At 33.3% G+C, this 23,371-nt stretch overlaps 1 protein-coding gene and 1 pseudogene across 2 annotated transcripts in view; both read right to left on the bottom strand.

The window, feature by feature from the left end:
- PRKG1 (protein kinase cGMP-dependent 1) overlaps window positions 1-23,371 on the bottom strand; it is a 1,107,428-nt gene that overhangs the window by 22,147 nt on the left and 1,061,910 nt on the right. For both annotated transcript variants that reach the window (XM_006925986.1, XM_006925985.1), the window contains exons 11-12: window positions 11,905-12,044; window positions 10,912-11,001 (exon numbers count right to left, since the gene is read on the bottom strand). In XM_006925986.1, the coding sequence (XP_006926048.1) occupies window positions 10,912-11,001; window positions 11,905-12,044 (230 nt within the window). The remainder of the gene's footprint in view (window positions 1-10,911; window positions 11,002-11,904; window positions 12,045-23,371) is intronic.
- LOC112474185 lies at window positions 1,143-1,261 on the bottom strand (annotated as a pseudogene).

Genomic DNA, 23,371 nt, shown 5'->3' with positions numbered 1-23,371 from the left:
TAAACATAATTTAATCATTTCATGGTAAGTCAAGAACTATATAGTGTTAACATCAGCTCTTGAGGTGTTAAGATGTAACATTAGACAACATTCAGGTGGTTTTAGGTCGTGTACAACAAATTTATGAGAATGGCTGATACCAGTTTGCACTTGGTGACATTTTCTTCTTTTTCAATACCAAGGAGTAAAGTCTAACAAACTGGGAAGTGGAATATAGCTGTTATTTTACATAATTAATCAGTGAATCCAAGGCCACAGCAGCTCCCTTTCAGGTCATTTTTTTTAGAAATGTATAGTATCTTCTAGAAAGATATAGTTTTCATTTCGACTACTAATGTCCTCTGAGTTGTCATTGAAATAATTAGCTCTTTCCAAAAGAAATATCTTTCTTTTGAAATATAATTTGTGGCATGGTGATATCTCCTCCTCAACATAATTATTGGGAATCTAGTATCTCTTTTCAACAATATCTGAATGGAAAAATTGTGAGTTATAAAAACAAGACAAAATTCCTTTAAGAATTGCATCTTTATTAGGCAAGGAATGATATACTTAATGCTGCAATTGCCTTCTGACTTGGAGCTAGCTACCTTTCAGAGCTCATGCTATATAACCCAGTGTATTGGGAAAGGGATTAGGGTAATACATTTAAAGCCCTTTCTTCTTTGCCCTTAATTATATTTGTCTATCAAGAGCAGCATATTTCTTTTAATTGGAGAGATTATTTTTCTTAGATAGTAAGCATCTGTAATAAATCAGTATAGATCTATCTAAAATATAGCAAGCTATTACATATAATAGAAAATAGAATATTAGCATAAAGTTTTAACTACTTGAACACTGTATATGACTTCAGTCCTCCTCAATGGAGAATGTTGCAAAGCCTAAACAGAACAAAACAGTACATAAAATAGAGCCTTGTCTTATTAAAACAAGACGTGTAATGTAAAATAAGAAAACTGATTACTTCCTTGTAACAGGACTGTCTAATTATGATTTGGATGGGCATTTTTGAAAGCCTACAAATTGTTTATTTTATTTTTTTAAGCGAGGCAACACTTGGTTGACCTCATAGATTGCAAGGACCTTGTCGGCTTACAATCCCTTATTTTTTATTTTATTTTATTTATTTATTTATTTTATGCCTATAGCACCTGGTCTTCCTAAGTAGTCTCCCATCCAAGTACTAACCAGGTCTGGCCCTGCTTAGTTTCCGAGATCAGACCAGATAGGGCTTGTTCAGGGTAGCATGGCTGTAGACCTACAAATTCTTAATTATTGTAGAAGAGATAATTTCTGTAGTTGTGACTTTGGGTAACATATCTATTTCCCTTAATATTCAGTTATTAATGGAACCAAATGGATAAATGCATTATTAATGTTGTAAGGAGAGTAAAACATGTGAGAGATCAATTTCTCATGGAATCTCTGCTGGAAGGTATTCATATTTATACTCTAAATAAACTAATCATTAGCAGCAAAATGGAAGTTCTTAATACAACTCAAATTCATCAGTGGAAACTATAGACTAAGAATATGAACTCTGAAGCAACAAACTTTGGCTCAAGTCTGGGTTTCCTTATTGTGAAACTATATCTCTCTCAGTGTTCTCTGAAAAATTAAGCTAATAATAGAAACTATCTCATTGGGTTGTCATGGGCATACATGAATTGATGCATGTATTTAGAATAAGTGCCTAGCATACAACTGGCACTCAGTAAACAGCCATTATATTTGAGCACTAAAAAACTCTTATTTAGCCACAGTAACTTAATTAAGGAAAATTGTCCGAGATAGGACAGGTTTAAAGTCTTTTGGGAGTTGGAGAGCAGAGTTTGCAACACTAATTATCACTGTAATTGAAGTATATGCTGCTTTTCACTGCCAAGGCTAACTGTTGTGAGTCAGCTCTGAAGAGTCTTCTAATCTCTGTTCCTTTCACTTTCTCCATGCTTCTCACAAATGTATAGGAGAAAGTTATCCTTTCACTGTCAGTCAAAACCCTCCTTTTTTCATCAGTAAGTGAACAGTCCACAAATTATATATCTTTGGGTCTTCAGTTCTTGACAACCTTGTTAATTTCAAAGTTTTTCGGATCCTGAGCCATTTTGGAATTAAGAGGGTTCTAGAAAGCTGGTTTCCATTTTTCCAACAGACCTATATTAAGAATTTCCTATATAAAAATATATTTGTAACATTTTAAAAAGTAAATGAAAACCTTATCTCAAATCTTTTTCCATGTTTTATGACAAATCACCACTATATATGAATATAAAGTGTTTACCAGCAACATAGTTTCATTACTAAACATTTGATATAGATAATTTGAGCATTTTTAAAATACTCTTTTAGAAAGCAGTCAACAAGCATAGCATTAGGGTGACTCAAAGGAACAATTGCTATTAGAATTGGAAATGACAATGTAAATTTGATCTAAAACATAAATAAAAGCTTATTTTCTTAACAGTTAGAAAGTCGTTTAAATAAATAAATCACTGTCATATATTAGCTCTTTGAGTCTATAAATTATGCCTTGGCAGTTGTGTCATTTCAATTAAAACAGGAGATAGGGCCTTCTACTATTTTTGCTTTAGCTAGGTGGCAGTATATAACAACTATTTGAGAATTAGAAGGTTATGTATTCTTACTGATAGACTAAAATTAAAATTTAATTATAATGTTTAATCTGCTTGTCATAAACTGAGTCCTGAAAAGGAAGAATGTAACAAAGACAAAGTATCTCTCACCAGAAAATGTTTCTTTTTTTCATTGACTAGTAACAACAATCATTAATGAGTGTATAAACATGAAATGTCTGGCAACCTGTGCAAGTGTCTTGCCAACTATAAAGTTAGGAGGGCTAACTTATTATGAAAATAGATTCATTTCCTTGAAATACTCTCAGTCTGTACCATCTATTACATATTACCTAAGATTAAATTTAAATAATCACCCTCCTTAGGACTGCTAGTCAAGATGGCAGAGTAGGTATATGTGCTTGCCTCCACCCACGACCACATCAAAATTACAACTAAATTATAGTACCACCTGAAAACTAGCTGAGCATAAATCCTATAACTAAGGATATCAAAAAGCAGCCACAATAAGACCAATAGGAGGGGTGGAGACCAGGAATGGGCTGGTCTTATACCCATGTTTGGAAATTAAGAATTGGAAGGAATATCTCAGCTGCAGAGATATCCCCTGAGGAGTGAGTGTTCTCAACCCAACACCCAGCTACCCATCCTGGGTAACAGTGCTTGGAAGAGAAGTTCCCATACATCTGGCTGTGAAAATGAATAGGCTTTGTCTCTGAGTAAGACAAAGGGTTGCTGGAGTCTGAGGTATTCCTTTTAAGGGGCCAAACACAGATTCTTTTACTCACAGACTCACTAGCTTTGGAACCCAGTTCAGGAGAAGCAGCTCGAAGAATGCTAGGAACATATAGAGAGAAACTGAATTGACTGGCTTCAAGGTAAGGAGTGGGGGGCACCTCTCTCTGGGGACAAATGTGCTGGCAGACACAATTGTTCCCTTCACCAAATTGATAAGTACCAATTCTGAGTTCTCCATTAATCTGGCTAACACTGTTTGTTCCATCTTTGTGATTCTCTGAGACCTCGCCCCATCCAATTCACACACCAGACCCAAGCTGCTTCCAGTTGCCCTCCACACAAGTGGCCTGCCTATGAACTTTCCTAAAAAATCTCAAAAGTCCAAAAACCCCAAACAAGCAGCTGTTGGCCTCAGTGTGCTTTGCTTTGTACCTCTTGCTAAGCAGCCTCAAGCCTGGCACTAGCTGTGACCAGTCTCCACTTGCTTTTAACTCCCATCAGCTGGCTCCAAGCCTGCCATATGCAGTGGCCAAAGACCTGGCACAAGAGGTGGTTGGCCTTAGTTCACATTGTGGTGTCCACCAAAAGGTCCCAAGCCCGGCAATAGTGCAGCTGGCCTTCGTTCACAGTATAGTCTTTCCAAAGTGCCTCCAAGCCCAGCACAAGAAGCAATCAACTGTTGTAGCTCCAGCTAGGTGGCTCCAAACTAGACACAAATGGTGCTGATATTGGCCTACATTGGAGCCGTTCCCAAGGGTTTCCAAAACCAACACATATGGCAGCCAGCTTCAGGCCACACCAGGGCACAATCCAACCAGCTTCACAAATGACATGCCTTAAAGGTGAACTTGGCTGGCACCAGAGCCCAATTAAAGGAACTCACACTCTGTGAAGTCAGCCTATGCACAACAGTTTGTCCACTGTAGTCACAGCCAACCCTCATAGCCAGTTAGCCTAAAGGTCAATCACATTCATTGACGTGCCAACAGCAACCGAGGCTCAACTAGAACAGAAGGGCACACACAACCTACACAAGGGACACTCTTGGAGTACCCAGCTCAGGTAAACAAGGAGGCTGGGCAACTGGGGCCTCATAGGACATTACATAAGACCACTCTGCCAAGACTGGGAGACATAGCAGATCTAACTTATACATAGAAACAAACACAAGGAGTCAGCCAAAATGAGGAAACAACAAAAAGTATATCCCAAATAAAAGAAAAGGACAAAACTCCGGGAAAAAATAACTAAACAAAATGGAGACAAGCACTCAAAAAGGCCCACACCAAGACACATCATAATTAAAATAGCAAAAGTTAAAGACAATAAGAGAATCTTAAAAGTGGCAAGAGACAAGCAGTTAGTTACATACAAAGTTACGTATAAGGCTGTCAGCTGATTTTTAACAGAAACTTTTTAGGCCAGAAAGGAGAGGCATAAAATATTCAAAGTGAAGCAAAGTAAAAACCTACACCGAGATTGCTCTACCCAGGAAGGCTAACATTTAGAGTCAAAGGAGAGAGAAAAAGTTAAAGGAATTTATCACCATTAAACCAGTATTACAAAAAATGTTAAAAGGATTTGTTTAAAAAAAAAAAAGATTTAAAATATAAGAAAATATAGGAAAGAAAAAAATATCTCACTGACAAAGTCACATAGTAAAAGCAGAGGATAAGGGAACTACAAAGGATAAAAAGTAGAAAAAACATGTGTAATTACAATAAAGGGATACACACAAACACACACAAAAAAGTAAAAAATGATTTTAGAATGTATTTGAACTTAAGCAACTACAAACTTGAAATTGACCTCTATAAACATAATTTGGTATATATGAAGCACATGGTAACCACAAAGCAAAAATCTGTAAGAGATATACAAGAAATAAAGAAAAAGGAATCCAAACACAACACCATTGAAAGCCAACAACATGCAAGAGAATAAGAAAGTAACAGAGAAGAACTATAAAAAATTAGAAAACAATAAAATAGCAATAACTACATAGCTATTAATAATTACTTTAAATGTAACTGGTCTAATTGCTTGAATCAAAAGGCATAGGGTGGCTAAATGGAGGAAAAAACAAGACCTACACATATGCTACCTACAAGAGACCCACTTCAGATCAAAAGACACACACAGACTAGAAAAAAGGGATGGAAAACAATATTTCATGTAAATGAAAATTTAAAAAAGGTGGGATGGCAAATTTATATCCAATGAAATAGACTTTTAAAAAACTATTGGAACTAATAAATGAATTCAGTAGAGTAGAACACAAAATAAATATTCAGAAATCGATTGCATTTTATATACAAATAATGAACTATCAGAAAGAGAAATTAAGAAAACAATCCTATTTACAATTGCATCAACAAGAATAAAATATCTAGTAATAAATTTAACTAACAAGATAAAAAAGCTGTGCTCTGAAAACTATGACATTGAAGAAAGAAATTGAAGAAAGAAGATACAAATAAATGGAGGCTATATCAGGCTCATGGATAGGAAGAATTAACATCGTTAAAATACCCAAAGAAATTTATAGATTTAATGCAATCCCTATCAAAATATCAATGACATTTTTCACAGAACTCGAACAAAGAATCCCAAAATTTGTATAGAGCCACAAAAGATATCCATTAGCCAAAGTAATTTTGAGAAAGAAAAACAAAGTTGGAGGTATCACCCTAATTTCAAACTATACTAGAAGTCTACAGTATCAAAACACCATGGCACTGGCATAAAAACAGTCATATAGATCTATAGAACAGAACAGAGCACCCAGAAATAAACCCACATCTATATGATCGATTGATCTATAAAGAAGAAGGCAAAAGTATACAATGCGGTCAAGACAAAGACAGTCTAGTCTCTTCAATAAATGGTGTTGGGATAACTGGACATATACAATCAAAATAATAATTAAACTAGACCATTTTTTCACACCATATGTAAGAATAACTCAAAATGGATTAAAGACTTAAATGTAAGACCCGAAACCATGCAACTCCTGAAGAAAACATAGGCAATAAATTCTTTGACATCACTCTTAGCTCTCTCTATATATAATTTTTATATGTCTCCTCGGACAACAGAAACAAGAAAAAAATTAAACAAGTGGAATACATCAAATTAAAAAGATTTTGCATAGTGAAGGAAACCATCAACAAAATGAAAAGACAATCTAGTGAATGGGAGAAGATATTCACCAATGATGCACCCTATAAAGGATTACTATCCAAAATATGTAAGAAACTTATACAATTTAACATCAAAAAAACCAAACACTCCAATTAAAAAATGGGCAGAGGACCTGAACAGACATCTTCCAATGAGGACATACAAATGGCCAATAGACATATGAAAAGATGCCCGATGTTACTAATCATCAAAGAAATGTAAATTAAAACCACAATAAAGTATCACCTCGCACATGTCAGAATGGCTATTATCAATAAATCAATAAACAAGTGTCAAGAAAGAAGGACCCCTCCTCATGCCCTGTTGGTGGGATTGTAGACACTATGGAAAACACTATGGAGATTCCTCAAAAAATTAAACATAGAACTACCGTATGACCCAGCAATCCCACTTCTAAGTATTTATCTGAAGAACTCCAAAACATTAATATGAAAAGATATAAGCACCCTATGTTCATTGTAGCATTATTTACAATAGCCAAGATATGGAAGCAACCTAAGTGTCTATCAGTAGACAATTAGATAAAGATGTGGTATATATACACAATAGAATATTACTCAGCCATAAAAAATCTTGCCATTTGAGACAACATGGATGGACCTAGAGAGTATTATGCTAAGTGAAATAAGTCAGATAAAGAAAGACAAATGCCATATGATTGTACTGATGTGTGGAATGTAAAAAAATAAATAAATAAAAATAAAAATAAATGAGGAAACAGAATCCAGACAAGCTCATAGACACAGAGAACAAATTGATGGTTACCAGATGGGAGGGGAGTTGGAGGGATAGGTGAAAGGATTAAGAAATAAAAACGAGCAGTTATAAAAATAGTTATGGGATATAACATACATGATAGGGAATATAGTCAATACAGTAATAACTGTATGATGTCAGTTGGGTACTCCACTCATTGTGGTGATCACTTTGTAAATTTTACAAATGTCTAATCACTATGTTATATACTTGACACTAATATAATACTGTATGTCAACTGTAATTGAAAATTTTTTTAAATTTAATAAATAATAATTATTCTCCATGAGATAGCTGGAATCAATGAAAATGAACATAGAAAGTCACTCACTGGCCTATAAAACACATCTAGGGAAACACATGACCAAAAGTGATATGTACATGATTTGAAAATTATGGTTTCTAAAAAAAAATTTAAGATATTCAGTAAGAAAAACTAACATGCACATTATATAATTCTAATTTAGTAAATAGTTGAAATGTTAAATTTTATTAGATTACAATATATATTACATACTAATAGTAATATGCAATATATAAATCCTAATGTATCATATAATATATAAATACTTAAATACATAATATTTTTATATTAATCACTTATATTTTTAAAAAAGTTGCAGGAGTTGACAATTCTTTAAATGTTATAGAGGAAAGGTGATTAAGATATAGTTTGTAACAATCTATTCCAAATGATAGAACAGAATTTGAGGAAAACAAAATGCTACAGACTGGAAGATAAACCACAATATCTAATAGAGTAAACTGGTAATTAATTGTAATAATATTTCATTGCTATAGTTCATATTTCAAAGATAAAAAATATTTACTAGTCTTCAAATTCTGTTTGTATATATAGTATCATTTAAATTCGTCTCCACAACAACAAATACAAACTTCTGTTTTCCTTTTCTATGCTGATGAGAAGAATGTGAGAGGCAGGAAATAGTCATCTTAGCTAAGTGAGAGAGGGAGAATGTCTCGTTACTTGGAGACTTCCTGAGCTAAATCTCTGAGGCTCAGAAGTATTATCATCAGTAAAGAATAAGGTCACACGAGCCTCTCTTAAAATTAACCCAAATACATTTCCTTTATGCTTTCAGAATATGTTTTCCCTTACTGCTTCTTTCCTGGAACATAAAAAGAAAATTGAATGATTTGAACAATATGGGTTGTTTTGACTATGAATATTTTCACAGACACTGTGACTAATACCATACTTTTATTTTCTCTTGGAATTTTTTTTGTTTGTTTCTTTCTAACAATTAACCTTTATTTTTCAGCCTCAATTTAAACACTGAGAAAGCTAGTCAGTGGCAATATTAATTGGAGCCTAGATGTCCAAAATTATGCTTTCCCCCAGCAATTTCTTTAGTACAAAAATAAAAGTCTCAGAATAAAAGCAATAAGGCTACATGTATGTATATAAGAAAGCTGACAGAAGATAATGATTCTGAGGTGATTTCATATATAACAATTCCATTGCTTTTAATGTTGAGGCTTCTGCCTTTCTGAATCTTTAGGAAGGATCATGGTAGCTGCTATTCTCCAGATCTTTCCTCCTTTGGAGTGTTACATACTCTGGGGAGACCGAGCAACTGTGTACCTGAAACCCAAGGATAATAGAAGATGGGAAAACAGAAAGGATCAAAAGAAGCCTGATGGAGGTAGAAAAAGGATTGTCCATTGATATTTTGCCTCTATCCATTTTTCTCAAAATAAGCTGCTTTTTAATAGCAACCCTTAGTTGCCCTGACAAATCAAAATAAATCTCACTCAGAAGCCTTGGCTGGCATCTATGAACCAACAAAATGCAAACTCAAGCTAAAAAGGGAGAAATAGGAAATGTTTTCTTTCAAAAAATAAGTTGAAATTTGAACTATATAAGGTTGCTACCTCATCAGTGGATCTTTGATCAACTTTTATTATCGTTTGTTGTTATCTGATTAAAGAGTTAATAGAAGTTTAAAATAACTGTTTCTCTCCTTACGTGGCTTATTGTTGCTTTTATGTTTACTTCCAACTGTAAATCTTCCCCTATTCTAATCAGAACAAAGTAGAGAATAGATTTCTAATAAATCAGTGAATTGAAAGATCAGGCCAAAAATAATATAGTAGAGCTACATTAGGATAAAGCAGACATTAACTCACAAATCAGAATATTAATTTTGTTTAATACCCCATAAATTTTGAGAAGTGGAACCACATCTGTTTTATCAATGTATCCCCAGCCTCTATCACAATGCCTGTTATATAATTTGTATTCAAATATTAACTAATAATAATGTAATAATATGCTATAATATAATAGCTTAGTACAGATGTTAAACCTGTCCCCTAATGCCAATATGATGCATTCAGTACAGATGTTAAACCTGTCCCCTAATGCCAATATGATGCATTCTCTTGTATGCTTCTTTACCTTAAACTTAAGAAATGAAACACATATCAATGTAATAGAGCAAAAAGAAAAAGAAATCCATTTGACACAGACAAGTAAGGCAATGAGAATAAAAGACATGAAAGGGCAATGTCTACTGAGATAAGAAGGTACCATAAGAACACAGGAATGAGACTTTAAATCAATAGCTTATAAAGAACCATTTGTTCTATTCTGGGATATCTACAGAGTAACAAATTATCAAAACTAGCATGGCTTTCTGGGAACATCAAGGCTGTCTATAGTAGAGTTTCGGAAAGATGTTACCCAATGAAGGAGAGTGTGAGGGGTGAAATGATAACAAAAAAAAAATATCCAAAGTTGAATGTTCCAAGGAAGAAGGATGACTTTTGAATGTTATTAGATCATTAACAGGAAATGATCAAAAGATCATTCACAGGAAAAGACAACTGTGGTCTTTTATTTTAAGTAAACATTTAGAGTTGGTAATGATTTCCCAAGACATTTTATTGAATACATTTTAAGAAAAAAGATTATTTGCTAGTTAAATAAATAGGAGATGGAAAATTAATTTTGTATAATTAAAAGAAATAAATCAGCACTAACCAAGAGAACTTTACTTTCCCTGAAAGGATAAAAAGAAGTAAATATAAATTAGACTGTTTACATGAAATAGCGCTTATAAGTGGATTCATTTTTTCCTAAGACCAACTAAGGCCTAAAAGGGATGGATGGAAACTTTTGTCAATTTTGAAACCAAAGAGTAATGTAAAGGTAGAGGAACAAGTTACTCTGGAAAAAATTCTGCGTCAGGAAAGGCTGACGGCCCATCTGGAGAACAAATAGAGCAATGAAACTGATAGTTAATCTAGATCGCAACAATAAAATAACTAATTCTCTTCATGTTATAGCAGTGAGTTGTTTGATTCATCAGAATTAAGTTAAATTAAGTGTCTGTATAATATACTTCACTAGGTACCATTTTTATGGAGGAGTAATCCTATACCAATAGTTACAAATCTGAAATGGAGTTAATTTATAGTAAATCCTATGTGTATAGTGGGTTTGGCCCCATATGTACTTTACATTTTGAAATATAAGCATATGTAAAATGCAAACATAACTTTTATACTTTATAATAGTTGACTCTTCTTTCAGACTATCACATTCAACTATGATTTTAGAGACATGATAGAAACTTCTTAAAACTCCTACCTATCCCTGAGAATGGTCCAGAGCTCTCCACCTAGGCAAGCTTCCATCAACATATACAAATATTTGCTGTCCTTAAATGTTCTGTATAGTCTGTGAATTGCAAACAAGAAAACAAAGGTTATCAATATTATTGTCTTTTAAAAGCATATAAATGTTTTGAGTACCATAATTACAGTATTATTATTGACTTTTGAAGCTTGAAATTTTATTAAAAAGATGAGAGAGAGCTGAATTTACAAATAGGGAAAAAGAGGCAATGGCTCAGAACTAAGTCAACACACTGTAGGGGGCTAGTCTCTCTTTTGAAGTGGATTAATCCCAATGATTATGGACAAAGAGGGCTTCTTAAGATTCTTCCAATTCCAGTTTGGCTGATGTTTCAAGCATGGACTCGAGCAATATTTAGTGGCTATAAACATACAAAGTACATAGATATAAAACTAGGTTATGCTTTACAAATATAGACATATGAAATTTGTGTGCTGTTCACTTAAGTTCATATTATATTCTGTTTTCAGCAAGTGACACAGGCAAATTAACTAGAAAAGCTTCTTCTGTATACATACATTAAAAAAGAAAAAACTCTCCATTATCTTCTTATTAGTGCTCTGAAAATACTGAGATGGAATAGTCATTTTATTTTTAAAAAACTTTTAAAAATATTCAAATGCTAAAGGTAAAATAGTTTGATTTTTGATATTTCTTTTTCAGGCATCAGGGGTCTATACAGTTTGGGAGTAACAGAGAGGATACAAATGAAATACTAGACACTCTGGAAAAAATATTTTCTTTTCCCAGAATCTGATACTCTTAAAAAAATAGAACCAAAACTTTAATTTTTTTTTTTTAAGGCAAACAAAACTTTTAAAAAATCTGATTTAAAAAATGTATGTTGTAAATGAAATGTGTAATGGTGAGTGCAAGTGGCAGAAAGATTTGCGGTTGACTTCCACTTGGAGTTGGTGATGTCAGTCCCCTGGGCAGGATCTTTACCTCACTATGAAGTCAGAATGAGCTCCCTGCATGATCTGCTTCTCCGAGCGGATATGCTCTTGCTGTCTCGTATCCACAATGTGGCGTTTCTTGAGAATCTTCATTGCAAAGGTTTTGGATTCTTCACTTTTCAACTGGACCTTAAAGAAGGCAGAAAGAATTAGGTATTTAAAATCCTATTGAGTTAATAGAACAAAGTACATTTTATCTCTAAATTTAAAGGTATGTGGAACACTTACATTGACACCCCAATCACCATCTGAGTCACACAGTAAATCCTTGTTGAAACTGGATTTAAAATCCAGGACTCACAACTATTGTCCAATTGTATTCTACTGGATCAGATGAATTTTAATTTAACTGGATTCCCAGTTAATTTTGTGCCCACTTGAATTAGAAGAGGGGAAATGTGTTTGATTTTCATTATTTATGTCATCTCATATTCATTTGCATATACTTTATAGTTTTCTCCTTCTATCAAAAAAGTAGAAATAAAAACTAACTTCTCCAACTATACTTCAAGCGAATGTAGCAAAGGTAGGATCATATGAGCTTTTATGCTCTTCTTTCTTAGTCCTAGTCTGCAAACATTTATAAAGTTATAAAATTCTGACAGACATTGTCTCTGTTAAGACTGCAAAAGTATGTAGTTATTTATTCTCTTCTTACCTCCCAGTCTTTCTCTTCCCTCCAGTTAAAAAGAAAATAATGTAATAATATTTTTTCTAAGAAATTTTGAATGAAAACTTTTTTCCTTCTCAAATATGCATGATGGCTTCAATTCTTTCAGACCTCAACTCTTACTCCTTAGGTATATTAATTTGAAAGACTTAAGCTGCACCTTGATGTCCCCAAGGCTTCCACGCATCTGTCCCAGCCCTATGTGGCTCCCAGTGGTTCTAGATTCCTCAATTAGGATGTTGGTCTATGTTCACTGTTTTACCAAAAATTTCAACACGGTAATTTGTATGGGAAAAAAAGAAATAATAGAGCTAATCACTAAATAGAAATATTAAAGAGTTATTGTCTAGTGCTTTCCAGCAACAGAATCCTCAAATAATATCACACAGCCCACGTTATTTAGAACTAATTAAAGCCCTGAGAAAATAACAAGACAAGCTTTCTGCTTTTCAGCTGAAATATTGCTGTCCCCTCTTTAGTTGTGAATTGTTTATGCTTCATCTGCAGAGATGGCAAAGTTCTTAAGTGTCTTCTTCATACACACGTGTACAGATTAAACTCAGTCTGAGAAGACATTAACGTGGTAAGTTCCTTAGAAAAGAATATGAGGACACTTCAAATAAATGAGCCTCAGTTTGCTGCCAGCATTAGTGAATCTGTATGACAGGTTAGAGGGAAAAATAGATCATTTGAAAATGCCTTAAGCCAAAGGCACTCTTTAAAATGAAAGATTAGCATGAAACTCTTTAAAATGAAAGATTAGTGTGATACAAATGAATTCAGTGAAGTTCATAATAAAACATAAAATGTGAAAACTGCTTCTAAAAGAAATTTGGAATGATAAGAAAGATGGAATGAAAAATGAGCTGTGTTCCTCTAAAATTCAAAGGAGAAGAAACAAAATCTTATTCCTTCTTTAGAGTCTTAGTTAAATGACTAAAGACTTGTATAGTTCACTCAGCTAATGTAAAAATATTCTCTTCAGTGATAATACACATAATTATTATGCACAGGTGAGAAGAAAGAACTCAGCATTTAGGGTCACAGGTCTGGACTTGAATCTTGACTTCAGTTAAGGTCTCTCTCACTCTCTTGGGCCAGTTGCTTAACTGCTCTGAGCCCCAATTCTTGCTGAGTGTAACATCAGCTACTGTACAGAGTTATTGTGACCTTAAATGAGAAAGTTCCACTGAATGAACATTCACTGATGATCTCTTGTCTTTCAAACAAAGCGAGATATCAAACATGCTACTTCTCTGCTCAAAACCCTCAAGTGGCTTGCCATCTCACTCATGGTAAAGACAAAGCTGTTACAAAGGCCTACAAGATCCTACACCATCTGGACCCCTGCTACTCATGAGCCTCAGTTCCCCTTTACTCATTCTGTTGGGGTCACAATGGCCACCTTGCCGCTTCTTGAGTACACTAAGTAAGCTCTTGCATCAGGCTATTTGCATGTGCTATTCTTCTGCCTGAATATTCTCTCACAGATATCCCCAGGATTCACCCTCTCAGTTCCCTAAGTTCTTTGCTCAAATGTTTCTTAATCAGAGAGTCTCTCCTCACACCAGTTTACATAAAAGAGGAACCATCCACTTCTCCCTTCCCTTTTTTAATGTTCTCTATAGTTCTCATCTCAAGCTAATACACTAAGTATTTTCTTGATTACTCATTTAATGTCAGTCCTCTCACTAGTCTGTAAACAACCTGAGATTGGCTATTATTTTGTTTATTGTGCCTGACAGAGAATAAATGCTCATGAAATATTTGTTGACTAAGTGAATCAAAGAAAGAATGAAATAAACCATGACAATTTATCACTGGCAAAGCTACAACAGAATAGGCATGTAAACTCCACACTGTATATTTGAGTTTAACAGGAGACAAGTCAGAGAAGCTACAAGGACAAGCATGTAGTATCTGGTCTTTTTCTTCTTTCCAAAAGTGCCTGTAATTAGGCATGAAAGGGAAAAATCTGAATTTAAGGAAGTTTTACTTTTACAGAAAAAGAAAAAGAAACATTATTATTCTGACTTAATTAATTCTTTGGATATAACAAACTAATATGCCTGCATAGTCAGAAGGAGCCAACTTACTATATTCATGAAAGAAAGTGAACTTTTTAAAGTGCACAGGAAGCTTCTGTTATGCAAACTAGTCTCAGATTGTATTCTTCAACATTTCCTAACAAAAAAAAATTGCTAATTCTTATATGAGAATTACTTTTCTGTGTGTAGTAGTACTATAAATTTTAGGCAAACATAAGTATAATCTTAGAAAAACTCCTATTTTCTTTCTTTTCTTAAAATCTCTTTTCTCACTAGTTATCCACAATTTTATTCCTCATCTTTCTCTCTGTATTAAATGATAACATCCAATGTTTTATCTTCCTTAGTCAATATCTAAAAAACTTAAGAATGAACCACAGTATCTGTTTTGTTCCACAGGATATACAACAGAGGAGAGCACAGGGAGCTTGTCACAGCCTGTATTACACATGTCAAATGGCACAGAGAATGCAAAGGACAAATTATGAGTTTATCAGGGACATAAGAGGTGGAAACTTTTCAGCCATGAGGCATAGAGGCACGGCACTGTTGTACAACTTTATGGTAAAGATATCTAATTTCCTAAATAACCACTAAGTTATATATATGGCTGGGTACACTGTTGTTGTTGTTGTTTGTTGTTGTTGTTTTTCCCAGAACAAAAGAGCACAGAAAAGTAGCTTATTTTAATTTATTTATCTATAAATAGTCTTTCTTTTCTTTCTATCCTTTCCTTTCTAGTCTTGCTTTCCTTCACTTCAATTCCTCATCAAAAATGTTGATCATTCCATTTGCTCTGGAACTTGCCTTCAGACTTAAAATTCAGTTCTACAGCTAGAGACAAGACATATCAAGAAATACCTATATTATTAAATTCAAATTAGTCAAAAGACAAGTAAAGCTATTTTCATAGAGGAGATCATTTTCTTTTAATTTCTTCAAAAGATATTTAGCATTCAGTTTGGAGGAAGGTCAGAAAAAGAAATTCATACTTTTCTACTTGTAATTACAGTATGAACAAAGAGTCGGGCTGTTTTGTAGAAATCACTTGCAAATTGAAAAATATCTATGATTTCCCTTAATAAGGAACTGTGAATGAGTCATTTTGACTCAAAAGGCTACCTACATTAATTCAAGATTGATTACTAAAATGTGCAAATAAACATATTATTTTTCTTCCCTATAGTATGTGTGTTAAATAAATCCTATTTCATTTTACAATTTATGATATGTAAATTATTAAATATAGTGATTATTAAAATTGATATTTAAATTTTATTAGCTATAATACACTTTAAATTATTTTCCTTCATCAAATAATCAAATATTTCCCCGACTCAAGATTTGATTTCTATGCATAATTTTACTCATGTAAAAAAATACTACATGCAACAGTTTTAAAACTTGTTACATGTTTCTAAATTAATCACTTTAATATTTCACATAATTTAATATTTCACATATTGTAATACTTAAAGCACACTTATAATCTAAAACTTCCCATAGATGGAGTTGAGTATCTTACATTGACACTTCAATTTTTTCCGTTAATTGATGCTGCAGAGGTTTAAAATGAGTTGAATGAAACAATGACATGTTGCAAAATTCAGCTTTCTGAGATATAATTAGATTAACTTATGAAAGATTTTACATTCTAGTCATACATTTAAGATGTAAGGCATAAGCAAATATTTTTTTAACTATTATATACTGAAAGTATTTCCACCAAATGGCTTATAATCAGATCTTAATGTCTTAATATATGCTATCTTCAAACTTCGCCTTTTGTTACTAAAAAAACCAAAACTTCTCCCTCTACTGTTTTTATATTTCAAAAGTTTCACACAATTTTGTAGAAATATAAATGTACTTTAAATGTAGTTAAGTCAGTTCAACACATATTTACTGGTTTTTGCTTATAGTAACTTGATCTTTGAAAAACAGTCACATTAAACATTTTGACTGCTTTGTTCATGTAGACGTGGAACACAAGATTTTAGCCATGACCATACAATGATTCCCATTGATTTAGCTTATTTGTTGCTTTTTGGGTATTGATCATCTCCTTACTGTTACTGTGAATTTGCAAGGCAGCTGACTAGAAACAGAACTAAGAACCAAGTCATCTCTCTGCCTACAAAATCTCTTATCTCATAGCTCAATGTTCAATCTAATACTACGTGGTGTATGCCAACAACAATAAGAAATATTAATATGACGGACAGAATATAAATTATCAATAAATTCAATGTATACATTTAATGAGCTACACTGAAACATACAAAATGATCTTATCTATATTTATTCTCAGAAAGCAATAAACCATTTCATTTTATTTAAAAGGACCTGGCTATTTTCAACATTACTAACATACACATGGGAACTGTTTTTCTTCTCATGGAAGGGATCTCTCTTTGAAACTGTTTACATAAAATTTTCAGGGACATGAAATACATCTTGGCACAAAGTAAACTACCCTATTCAGAAGAGAAATTATGATGTTTATCTCTGGGAGCAGTACCACCTAAAAATAGCCTGTCTTGTCACCTTATATTCTTTTATTTCATGGACGGAAGTTGAGAGATGAGTCTGTTTATACACTTTTATCATTTGACCTAATGCTCCCAAATGTCTAATACCTTAAAGTCTAATCTCTTTTAATATATATAATCTAACATATATAATATGTAATAATATATAATACAGTTATACTTTATCAGTTGGCTATCTAATGATATTTCTCACTGCTCCCTTACACAACTTCTACTTTAGTCAGGCCACTGGCTTCAGTGTCCTGTGAAAACATGTGTCTCTCTGTGTTGTAACCTTTTCCTGGAATGCTCTTTACTATCTGTTTACTTAAATCCTAACATAACCTATTCTCTAAGCCCTAGTATGAATCCTATGTCTCTACTCATCAGCAATAAATACTCTTTCTCTTTCTGAAATACTGAGAATCCATTTGCATAATTTAGAATGTAATGTAATACTAATGGATTTCATTTGCTGTTTTTCATGCATGTTAATTCTATCTTCTCAGGAAAAGGCAGACATTCCTTGAGGGAAGAAATCATATCTGATGTTTCTATATCCCACAAAACATATTTCGAGAATTTTTAAATAAATTGTTGCTGAACGTGATGTGCCTCAAAATTTACTTGGGTAAAACAACCAAATTCATGTCACAGAAAATAAAAAGAAGAGTATGACCAAATGTTAACTTTTGGATGAACTGTTTTATCACCAATTATTGTAAGCCTTGGAAAGACATGTCTAGTGACTTCTAATTAACATTGATTTTTCTAGAATAATATGCAGGTTTGAAGGAGGAATTGTTAACATTTTATTTTACCATAGGACATTGATTTCTAACACTTTTAATGAAAAATATTTATTTCAATAGTAAGATGTGTAAGAAAGTGACTAGTTTTCATTGTCATTGTATAGTCTAAATTGTTACTATCAATGTACAAAAGAAAGTATATTCTACTGTAACAAGATCAGTTAATGTACATGTTACTTTATTAGCATACATCAAAGTAGAAATAGACCTTACTACCTGTGATTTCTGCTTAGAAACTGTCATGTGGTTATATATTTTAGGACTTCTTTTATATTGTGACTACATCTATTATGCTTAATTAGTGTTTATTGAGATGGATGTTCATTAGCTATCTGAATAATGATTTTTTAGAAATCATTATTATTCATCACAGTTAATAATTTGTGTCAGTTTTAATTCTTTTGAAAATAAACATGAGGATAGGATATTTAACAATAAATCAAGTAGAGTAAACCTAGAGAAAAGGCTGTTAAAATGAGGCAAATTTTGAGTTTTCAACCAGTGTCGAGTCCTTCCTCACTTTGGTTACAGAGGATACAAGGCATTAGGGCAGCAGGGTTTCCCTGGGCACCCTCTGCAACATAAATCGCTGTGGGCACAAATGGCAATGCTGCCCAGTGATCCCAGAGCTATTCTATTTCACTGGCAAGTAGCCTGGCAGTAAGAAGCTCTTGAAATGTTTTCATCTTACACGGGGTTTCCCTTTGGAGTTAAGCAGTTCGCCTTTCATAATCATGAAACTAAACCCTATTGACTGAGCAATGGGTTTATCACCTAATATCTTGCTTAATCGTCCCTTAGTCTCTCTCTCTCTTTTTTTTTTTTTTTTTTTCCCCAGTTGGTTTACAGAGCCCTCCAGGCCTGCTTGCATGTGATGGACAGTGCCCAGGAAGCTGGCAAAAATTCTATGAGAGTGGAATGGATACCTGTATCTATAGCACACAGACCCTGTAACTGAGTGTGGCATGGTTCTGCAACTTGCCTGTTGCCCACTTTTGGGCAATCTGGTTGTGGGATTGCGGCCCATTAGATATGAGAGGTTTAAGAAGACTGGAGAAACTGGATATAATTCAGTAGTTTGTACCAAAAGTGATTTTCTGTTGAGAGGTTAAGATGTGTGGGTTTCCAATTTGAAAGAGAAATGGATAAATAAGAGCAGAGTATTTCAGGTACACGAGGTTCAGTGTGAGGAAAATTGAAAATTGTTTCCCATCTCCACTCACGACAGTTCAGAAAGTAAGCAGTTTCAGTGGTTTGGGGAGAATTTAATACAAGCAATTACTGAAGGTCATTTGAAGACCTTAGATCACTTCTTAAATTATAGACATACTTGTATTCTAAGGGCTTGGCCTACCAATGGGAGAAAAAAAGAGAACAAGTATTCCATTTCCTTCCTTTTCTCTGAGGATAGGTGGAAATGATAAAGATAGCTATTGTTCGCATATTTTAATAATTATTATAACAACATTGACAATACTTATTGACCTGTGATATGTGAGGTACTATTTTGGAACTATAACTCATTTAATCTTTGCAGCCTTGTGAGACACATATCCCATCGTTATCCTCATTTTAGACAGGAGGAAACTGAGGCTCAAATGGTTTAAGTAAATGACTAAGCATACACAGCTAATAAGATCTGAATCGGGAAAGTCTAATTCCAGAGGCCTAGCTTTTAGCTACCACATTACACTGATTTTTTTTTTCTCCATAGACATTTTACCACTAATATGAATAGCAAAAGATTCAGAGAAGGGAAAGCCTCTGAAGGATTGACAGAAGCAAATGTAAACAGCTGATAATCATAGCATCTATTCGAGGTTTATGTTTATCTAATACAGAGTCTTGAATTCTAAAAGACTTTTTTAAACAAAAGTATACATGTGACAATGAAGTAACGTTTGTTTGATTTCATGGTGGTGGCTAGTGGTGATAAGAATGTAAATCTTTTTAGAATCTAGATGATAGAAAAAATGTCTAATTAAAACATCAGTAGTTCTGGGCAATAACAATGGCTCTTTCAATGACTTCGTGGTCTACAGTCACTTATATATGTTATTCTTGACTTCTTTCCTGTAAAATGTGGATCATGCCCTATGTTCTTCTCCCAAAAATAGCTATAAGGCAAAATTATATACTGGATACGAAAGCAACTTGAAGATTATAAAGCAGAGTTCATATGAAAGGCTTTATTATTTTAGTTAGGATGTAATATAAATTTATTATTAAACATTATTAATAAAGTACTCTGTAGTTTCATCTTATAAGTGTACCATAATGTTTCAGGTTATTTATATCAATGATTTAAGCAATGGGACCAATTTTCACTTGTGATTTGTAAAATCAATCTCCTTATTTTACAAATTAAGAGGCTTATCGAGGTATCTTACGGCAGTGGGTAGAGCTTTAATTAGTAAATCATATATAAAAAGAGAGCTGAGTTTTTTTGTTCCAAGTGTTCTTATAAAGGAAATGTAGCCTTCTGAAACATATACTGTAAATAGGTAGCAATGAATGAAACTGAAAGTCCATTCTTCAAAACAATAAAAAAACAACAAAAAAAAACCATTGGCAGAAAATATGATATATGCCAGAAAACAGAAAGGAAAGCAGCAGTGCAAATGACTTCCAAAATTAATGGTTTTGAACAGGATGCGTCTGATATTAAACTAGTTAAAATCAGTTATGCTAAAAGTATTTATGAAATAGACTGAATAGCTTAAGAGCAAAGTTCCCTTTCATATAATACCTTTACTTTAAGCTTCTGGTCTCATCATTGAAAAAATATACTTGTACCAAAATTACGTTCTCCAAAAGTTGGCAATAAACTATGTAGCAATACTCCTGCATGAAAAAATACTCCTGCAATACTCCTGCATCTAAATTCATCTAAACTGACATAAATGATAAAAATTAAGAAATGCTAAGCAGTCTTTGAAGGCTATACCATTATACAAAATAACGTGAATGTATTTATGTCAAACAATGATAAAACTACACTAACTTAGTTCTAACAGAAAATGGGGTTCAAAAATTCAAATTCTTCATATGAAATTCAAGAGTTTATAATCTTATAATCTATACCTGGGAAATTTTTTAAAATTTAAAACTATAAAACTAAAGTGTAACCTGTGGTACTTTTTTTACAATATCATTTACCTGATCAACATTACTGCTGAACTAAGGATTTTAGGTTCGAGGTATCAGTTTTACATTCTTGGTATTAACGTGCTTAGTACTGTGTATACATATGTAAAATGAGTCCATGTGAAGGTTGTTATTGCTTAAAAATAGCACTCTATAATAATGATAAAATTATCTTGCATGTGTCATTCTCAGAGGAGAGTGCAGAGAAAAATTCTGTAATCACAACAGAACTGACCTCTGCCTAGATACTCCTCCTAACTATGAATAGTGTGAGTATTGCTCTAAAGGTACACGCTACTGCTTTCTGTGTAGTCCCCACCATCTGCATTGCAATTCACTATATGCTATGCCAATAACATGTGTAATTACTGTGTAAGTGTTGAGGCCAAATTCCCAATTGTGGCATCACTGAATTCACATAAAAAATGAACAATCACAGTAATTAATGAACACACTCAGTAATTAATATTATCAGGCAGTTGGTAAGTGGTAAGAATGGGGACCATTGGATTCAAGGGTAATAGTAATCAGTTAACTGGCTAGTCTATGTTGAATAAATGAAGACAATCTGGGTATTCTGAATATACCACAGTGAGTTTTGAGAAATGCAAGATTACACAAAATAACATCACTTCAGAGGTTAAGAACACGTGCCTCTTCTCCTAATGTACTGATTGTATCTAATAACTCATTATGGATTTATCATTCATCCATGTATCTCAAGTTTTTGCAAACTGGGCTATAGCTCCATCCTAAATTAATTCCTGAGATTATAGTTTCCATTAGTCTATAAATATTTACATAAAAGAGTAAAATATAATGTCCATGAGAAGAAAATTAGGCTGAATTACCTTTGACTACCTCTCCAGGGATGGAGATTATGCATAAACATGTAGATATTCAGACACAAACATGCATGCAGACACATGCACACACACGCACACACACACACACACATTCTCTGTTTTAAACTGTATTACCTTTCAATGCCCATACTGAACCTTCCCTAATTTTGTCATTAGTTGCTTGTGCCTCCTCACACATTTTTGAGGGAACTTTCTACCATCAGCTTAGCATTTAATTATTCATCTTGAAGTGGTCTCAATGACTGTGAGCAATTTTCAACATTTCAAAAATCCTAAGTAAATTCCAATATTGTATTTCATAAAATATCTCACTAGTAACTTAAAGGTGCACAACTTGAAGTTCTCAGAACTTTAAAAGTCCACAAAGTTGTAATGTTGATTTTTTTGGTTAAATAAATCAGTGATTTTATTGCTTAAAAAATATTTAAGAAATTAAAACAGTCACAAAATCAATCTAGAGAATTGTGTCCTTTCTACTGTTTCATTCAGAGAGGATTTTAGATACATATAACTATGTAAATGCACCAGACAATAAACCCTCATGTCAAGGAGCTCTACCCTATGTCCTTTTTTAACACACCCCAATGCTAAGCTGTTCATGTACAACACTGTTAATAAATCTTTGCTAGCTCTATGAATGGTTATATTTCATCGCAAGATTAAAGCTCTTGCAAAGTAAATTGAAGACTACATTAATTGGCAGGATTCAGTAAAGCAAGAGGTTTTTCTAGGCCTTTACTTGATTTTTAATCCTATAACTAAAAATGCTTGGATCCACAGAGGCACTCTATAAAGTTAGAAGTCAAAAGTAGTATTATTAAAGTATCTCCAACCAGTGTTAAGGGACATATAATGCAAATTTAGTGAAACACATTATGGCTCTTAAACCTATCTAATATTTGAGTAAATAACATCTTTCTGCCTATTAAAGTCAGAAATCCCAGTTGTAGCCCAAATGGGCAAATATCAAAAATAGCACTGGGTCAAACTACTTTTATGGAAGGGGGTTTCTCTGGTCCCCTGATGGCAACGGTAACTGTTTACTTCACTGTATACAGTCTTGGGGAGTTCCTAACATACTGTACTGGTGTCTGATATCAGGGACTCCTCCATTTTCAGCAGAGGGATAGAAGCTAATCTGTGCTCTCAAACAGAGTTATATCCACAAAATGTTGGAATGCAGCAACTCAGTCATCAGGATATAGTTTCAAAATTTTGTCCCAATATGTCAGTTTTTAAATTTCTATTTCAAAGTCACAATAAAACATGCTTTCATTTGCTTTATACCACATTCGTGCAATGTGTACAATTCCAGAATCATAGAATTACTACTATAACACCATTTACTTGATTTTTTTAAAGCAGTGGTAAGGATCTTTAAT

The sequence above is a fragment of the Pteropus alecto genome, unplaced genomic scaffold, assembly GCF_000325575.1.
Source record: "Pteropus alecto unplaced genomic scaffold, ASM32557v1 scaffold88, whole genome shotgun sequence".
In the NCBI taxonomy this organism is placed as follows: Eukaryota; Metazoa; Chordata; class Mammalia; order Chiroptera; family Pteropodidae; genus Pteropus; species Pteropus alecto.
The sequence above is the reverse complement of the archived record's forward strand: the minus strand, read 5'-3'. Positions and strand labels throughout refer to the sequence as shown.